The following is a 7,379-nucleotide window of genomic DNA, read 5'->3' as shown; positions in this document are numbered from 1 at the left end:
TCATTACATGGCATCATTTCATACAAGGAAAAAAAATTATTTACCCATATGATCGTTTTTAAGAATAAATGAAAATTCGTCGCTCTTTATTAGATTTGCATTATGATTAGTTATAATATTAGCTGAAGTGATATTTCTAAAATTGTAACATTACCTTTATGAACACAATTGTATTGTATTTTACTGTAAGCACTGGTAGTTCCGCCACATTCGGTACCAAAAGCCTCACGAAATCCAGATATTCTACAACTTTCTACTCCAGCACAATCTCTAGCTACTCGTTTATATTCTTCAGATAAAAATTGCATAAAACAATCACCATCTCTTTCATTACAACATGTATTAGTATTAGTACAGCCAGATATAACATTATTATTACATTCTGATCTATATCCATATGATGTATTTATTATCTGTATAACTAGAGGACTGGTACAAGATAGTCTGTGTGTTGTACATGTTGGATCAGATCCATAACATACCGTACTTGAATAAGTTCCACCTGAAACAAAATGTATCCCGATTCAAACTTTTTTAATCCAAATACAGATATATATGTCTACTCAAAATGAAATGATTTTGATAATTTGATTCTAATCTTCAGTGAAATAATATTTACGGAAAAAAAATCACACTATAGATTTAAGAGAAAACTGTCTGCTGATTTGACCGAAATGTAAGTTTAAAAATATTACCTGAAATAGAGTAATTATAATAAGTAGGAGTATCTTAAATTGATATTTAACATAACATAAGTCTTGCATGAATTTCATTATAAATCTTTACTATGATACATTTATTTTTTCCGAAACAATTTATTTGTCGAGATTTACTCAAATTGTAATAATTTTCTAGGCTGATGCCTAAACTCACCTATTAATGTTACTTTGATCAACAAAATTATGATGATACTAATTAAACTATTTAATAAATACATTTTCTCTGATCCTTTAGTAAATACAATATGTAGTTGTTTCTAAACACATGGACATTCTATTACATAGAAATTTATTGTGATGATAATATTGCATTATCTGAAAATATTAAGAATAAAATTTTAAATAATAACAATCTCATAAAACTGCAGATTTATATTTTTCCGTTCCGTGTTTTTACACTACACTCGTAGGATGAAACTTCTTTTTTTTTCATATAGCCTTCCTGAGAACAGTTTTGAATGCAAAACAGCATGTCGTTGTTGTTCGCTGTGTGAAAAAATCGAAACTAGATATTGCTCGGGGCTATAACGTTATGCGTTTGAATGGTTATATCGTTGGGACTATATCGTTATAAGACTGTGTGAATGCTGTTGGGAGAGGGAGTGTTTTCCCGGGAACGATCCACGGAAAACTGTGCGAAAACGCTTCGGGTGTAAACGCAGCTTTTGACGATGGTCAATACAATTCACAGGAATGCGGGCACCGTTTACGTCATTTATTAAAGAAAATACGTATATAAATGATATCAATAACAACTTACTCAGTTGAAGTTACTCAATATATTTGATATAATAATTATATTTCCTCTATTCACTATGATATAAATTGGTGATATTGATATTTAATCTTGATAACTGTATTTGAACACCACTCCACTGTAATATATATTCAATCAGGAAGTAATATAAAGATAAAGGATATGGGGAAATTACCTTATTATTATACTGTATTGTTCATTTCACTCAAAACCATTTATTTTACATGTTCACAATATTGTCTAATTCTAGTGATAAGCTCGAGGGCCTGTAAAATCAACAACAAAAAACAGATAAAGAATGGTGATTCAGGCTCTCGTTTTGCGGAAATTTATCACATTTCATGGTCGCCCTAAGAAAAACAAAAAGTTTAATAATTGAATGGCTAATTAAGACTTTCCGTACTTGGTTTTGCATCTTGACATCCCTATACGCCATATTTATTACTATTTGTACAACTCTAATTTCATGCACGGGCGAGTGGCGGAGCGAAATCAACATATACACTAGAGCTGTGAACAGCTGTGTCCCGTGATACTTTTCCTGATAGCTGTAAGACTTTTTTGAACTTCAAACCCTCTCAAACCCTCTCAATCACTTTTAGTAAAGAGCCAAGCGAAATGAAATGTTTTGTGAAAGGGTAAATTCAATCTTGTATCAATATAACTTATCGTATGGTTATTTTAATAGCTTCATGGTAGCTATAGTATACAGGTATGTGTGAAATGTGAACATTATGTAACGGAATTTCTTTACTGATATAAACATGATCTATAAGTGCCCCACCTTCAGTAGTGTAATGCTGAACAAGTTGTTGAAAACAAAATACCAAATTTTTGAAAACAATTTGGTATAGACAAATGACCCTCCAAGATATTTTCGTTGAAATCCTCCATAATAACATATAGTCTGAACCAGATTCTTGTAATTCAACTAATAATCTTTCTAACATTGGGAGAAATAAATCTAATCGATAATCGTCTATAGATAACAATTACGTTTAAAAACTCCCAATTTTAAAATGTTGACATTATTGTTTTGCTTATAATATACTCCTACTCCTCCGTGCCCCTTTTCTTTCAAAAATTTGAAATCTCTAGTGTCATCATAGCTGCTGCTTCGAGGATGGTGGTGAAGACGGAAACCATTTAACTTTAGTTTTGCTGGAGTTATTGTTTCTGTTAAACAAATGATATCACCTTCTAGCATTTTCCTGTGTTTCTGTAAATCCTCTATATGAATAGATAAACCCTGAACATTGTGTAAAATTATATTAGTATCAGTTGATATGGTCTCGTTTTCGGGTTTTAAAAAAGTATCCATTGCTCCTAATGCCGATTCAATTTTTTCATCACAATATATGTTTTTTTCGGTAAAATCTTGTATGGTAAGACCCTGTACTGTTTTAACTCTGCTTAATGCAACATAGGCTTGACCAGCTTGGAATATTTTATGAAGTGATATTACGCCTCTATCGAGACTTAGACCTTATACTTTGTGAATAGTAACTGCATACGCGAGACGTAATGGGAACTGGCGTCTAACATCGTCCTTATAGTTGACATGAGGGCTTTCATATCTCTCAATACCAATACTACCACGTGGTACATTTGGTGGAAGTGGAACACTGTCTCCATTTATTCCAACTTTAGCATTATCAAATTTTACAAAAATTTTGTCAGTTTGATTATTCTGATCAGTTTGCATGAATGTTGCTTGACCAAAACTGCCATTTATCAAGCCAGTAGAAACATTTAAATTAATTACTAAAATAACTTTTGACCCTACACCTACTTTTAAGCAAGACACTAATGGCGTATCAGTCACTTTAACGCATGTGGTTTTAAGCGTTATTTTACCAGTTCTAACATCTTTTGAATAATCTAGAGCACTGATGGACACAGAATTTTTCATCAATCATTCTAGAATTATAATCATCATCACTGCTCTTGATCATGAGCGTTTGTTTAAATATTTTAAGTGAAAATATAGCACAACTCGATAAAACATGTGAATTATTATAGAGCTAAAAGATTATGTAGTCAGACTAATTTATTTATGACCTATAATAAGCTTAACAGACGACAATAAATGTTGTTTGCTTTCATCCCCTCGGCATAACACCAATAACCAAAAATTGCTGTATAATGTATCTTGCAGATATAGTTCTATTAATGGTACATACAAACAGACAAAATTCGAACTGGTTAATGTATCAAAAAGTCACTGCTCTAAATAAGTGTATGTTTATCATAAGGGGAAATTTTGCAAAAAATTAAAAAAAAAACTGTGAATTATTATAGAGTTGAAAGATAGTGTAATTAGATTAATTTATTTATGACCTATAATAATCTTAGCAGAAGATAAAATTGCCACTTTCTTTTTATTGCTAAGGATTAGCGCAGTCGGAAGCCAGTTGAATTGGTGCCTGCTAGGCGTTTAAGTGCTGTGGGTTAGAATCCCGCTCTGTATTCTGATTCCACGGTCAGTGTTTGCTAGAGACAGCCCGCTGTTTGCTTTTATTCCCTCAGCCTAACTAACAACCAAAACTGTTGTGTGTGTCTTGCAGATAGAGTTCTATTAATTGTACAGACAGTACAAATCGATAGATTTACCACGCAATAAAGGATATGGGGAAATTACTTTATTATTATAATGTATTGTTCATTTCACTCAAAACCATTTATTTTACATGTTCACAATATTGTCTAATTCTAGTGATAAGCTCGAGGGCCTGTAAAATCAATAAAAAAAGAGACAAAGAATGGTGACTTGCTCTAGTTTTGCGGAAATTTATCATGGTGTCCCTAAGGAAAACAAAAAGTTTAATAATTGAATGGCTAATTCAGACTTTCCGTAATTGGTTTTGCATCTTGACATCCCTATACGTCATATTTATTACTATTTGTACAGCTCTAATTCCATGCACGGGCGAGTGGCGGAGCGAAATCAACATATACATTACATACTGCGCCTTCCTGTGAATTATAAGTATCCACTGAGGTAAAATTCGACAAAATACAGATACTAATATCTTCAACAAACCAAGACGAATGTCGATTGATTAAAAATAACGTTAAACAATTCAGATCAGAACAAGTCTTCCCTCCCCCATATACTCCATATTCTAGATATAAAATCACTTGACAAATATCATAAACTAAATACACTGTATATTGTTTATATTCAATAGACCACATCAATAGACATCTATAAAATATATCATATACACTGTTCAATAAACATATATTCTATATCAATTTTAACATAGAAAATAACTATTGTTATCACTACTTACAATTTATTTAAGACAAATCCTAATAGAGTGTTTATTAAGTTGTCGAAGTTGTCAATACATGTATCTCTATTAAAATACCATCAAGGATCCGCATCTGCATAACCTAGTAATATCAATTATTAACCTCAATATCAGTGTTAAAACTAAAGGTACAATGGCGGTAAAGGAAGTATATTATTATAGTAATTGTATGAATACAGAGATTGATATATTATCACAGATATTAACGAAACTGACAAGAAAACATACTTATTACTGATACCATTATTATTACAATGATTATGCCAGAAATGTTGTAAAAAAGAGGACTGAGATTTGAGTCAACTGAGCCACGACAACTTATGTTACATTATAGCAGTGGGTTTGTTAATATCGTCATATCGTAAACTCATTGTTAACACTTTAAATATTATGGTTTTATCACTCAAGTTAAAGTTAATTTTGTATGATCTTTATGAACCAATGATAAGTTAATAAGAAGACTTGGTAAAAGGATTTTGAATGTAATTTATCACGTAAAACATTGTCATATTTCTTACCTTTATAAATCCTACATTTAACTTCCCTTTTCTCAATATTGTAAATTCTAAAAATAAAATCCNCAAATCACATGACATAATTTTATAATATATACTCCTTATATTGACGTTATTCAACATATCATTTTACTACAGGTTACATTTATATAAATCTTTAATCTAACAAGGTAAGTCATTGTCAAATGTCTATCATTATCAAATCAATATAGTCGTTGACCATTTACAAACAGCAAAATAAAACATGTTATAAAATTAAGGTGAACTTATTCTTTGATTTAGATAAACAATGTAAAATGGCGATTCAGGAAGTATAAAATAGTTGAGCCTGAAACTGAATATGAAAATAAGATAAGATGAGTTATAACATGGGTGATAATATAAAGAGAATCAAGTTTTATTTTGTGATATTTTGTGTCCTGATTTGTTTTCCAGATACTCGTAAGTTAAAAGTTTAGTCATCATTGACGATATCTCTGGATTATTTTAAATGTTTTGTAACTGTAAATATATCAATATTTCTCTCATTGTACTGAATCAATTCATATCTATTTCTTAATCTTTGTTAAGTACAACTAGCAACTCTATTGCTCCACCACAGAAACAATTGTTTTAATTTAGCTCATAGCAATTTTCACATGTTATAATTTATTGCTTACTTATATTTCTGTTAAATATATATTTGGATGGCTGTCAATCATTGTATCATTAGTATCATTATCTATAAACTGTTTCAGGTAGTACTAATACAAGTACAGTATGTTATGGACCCCCTGGTCTATCATGTACAACTCACAAACTATCTTGTACCAGTCCTCTAGTAATACAGATAATAAATACATCATATGGATATAGATCAGGATGTAATGATACAGAAGGTAACACTGATTGTAATACAACATGTTGTGACGAAGAAACTGGTGATTGTTTTGTACCATTTCCATCTTCAGATGAACAACAAGTAGTAAAGAGTTGTAATGGAAATGTAAATTGTTCACTACCAGGATATCGTAGATATAACACAGTTAATACTGTATGTAATAGTAGCAATGTTAGTGCTTACAGTAAAATAAAATATGAATGTGTTAAAGACGGTAAATTGAATATATTATTGATTTATGCATTTTTAGGTTTTATAATATAATATGTTAATAAGACATTTCTGAATCAAAATGATAATCTTTTAAAATCGCAGTTATGTTTTATAACTAACTTCGCAGCAAAAAGTGTAACAACTGTTTGTACTCTTGAACATTTTGTATACAACACTATTTTGTAGGTACAACTATTATCACTCAAACAACTGAAAAAATTACATCTGAGGTGACACAGGCACCAGAGGAAAGCACTATCTCTTCTACCACACAATATTCACAGTGTCCTATGGTACAAAGTGACAGTAAATTCAAATACACTTTTCTCTGAAACAAATACTACATAATCTGCTTTCAAGTTAATTTATGGTAAAGAGGATGCTCGTGTATATGCTAGTTTCATAGGAGTTTTCGGGAAATGAAAAGAACTAAACGAACGAAAGTTACTTCCCTTTCATTACAGTCATATTGATGTTCGAAATGTACAAAATCATTCCGCCATTATTCTATTAACACATTGCAGAGACAGACACTGTAATTTTGTACGGAGTTTGAATTTTGTTATCGTATTTAGATTCAGGTATTGTTGGTGGAGTGTTGGGTACATTATTGATCATATCTGTTATTATTAATGTTGGTTTGATTGTATATTTTACAAGGTGAGTACATATCTATACATATTCAATATCATATTGTAATTCAATTATTCTTCAAAAAGTAAATTTATTAATGTAATATCGAAACACATCAAAGTTCAAGCACCTATACAGGTTATTGGTAATCGAATAAATACCAGATTTTTCTAGGAGAGTTGTATTTCTTTTTTCTATTACAGGAAAATGAAATCCTTGTCAACTACACCAAGAGAAAATAATTATGATGGTATAACTAATACAGGACGAGATCAAACATTACCAACTTATGATTTTCTACAAGTTAATTCTATACTGCTAGTTCTGATCATAACAAGACTAAAT

At 30.6% G+C, this 7,379-nt stretch overlaps 2 protein-coding genes across 2 annotated transcripts in view; one reads left to right on the top strand and one right to left on the bottom strand.

The window, feature by feature from the left end:
* Positions 1-5,343, bottom strand: part of LOTGIDRAFT_239555 (hypothetical protein) — a gene marked incomplete at its 3' end in the record, with an annotated part of 19,950 nt that extends 14,607 nt beyond the window's left edge. The window contains exons 1-5 of the mRNA XM_009057895.1: positions 5,312-5,343; positions 4,773-4,875; positions 1,480-1,594; positions 874-1,034; positions 155-502 (exon numbers count right to left, since the gene is read on the bottom strand). Of these exons, the coding sequence (XP_009056143.1) occupies positions 155-502; positions 874-937 (412 nt within the window). The 5' untranslated portion in view covers positions 938-1,034; positions 1,480-1,594; positions 4,773-4,875; positions 5,312-5,343. The remainder of the gene's footprint in view (positions 1-154; positions 503-873; positions 1,035-1,479; positions 1,595-4,772; positions 4,876-5,311) is intronic.
* A 333-nt stretch (positions 5,344-5,676) lies between these two features.
* LOTGIDRAFT_175604 (hypothetical protein) lies at positions 5,677-6,733 on the top strand (the record flags this gene model as incomplete). The annotated part of the gene is made up of 3 exons (XM_009057894.1): positions 5,677-5,749; positions 6,046-6,402; positions 6,588-6,733. 3 exons carry the CDS (start codon positions 5,677-5,679, stop codon positions 6,731-6,733), a joined length of 576 nt encoding a protein of 191 aa, XP_009056142.1.
* Between the last annotated feature and the right edge of the window lie 646 nt (positions 6,734-7,379).

Source organism: Lottia gigantea (genome assembly GCF_000327385.1).
Source record: "Lottia gigantea unplaced genomic scaffold LOTGIsca_317, whole genome shotgun sequence".
NCBI classification, from domain to species: domain Eukaryota; kingdom Metazoa; phylum Mollusca; class Gastropoda; family Lottiidae; genus Lottia; species Lottia gigantea.
Note: the sequence above shows the minus strand (reverse complement) of the source record. Positions and strands in the feature narration are given on the sequence as shown.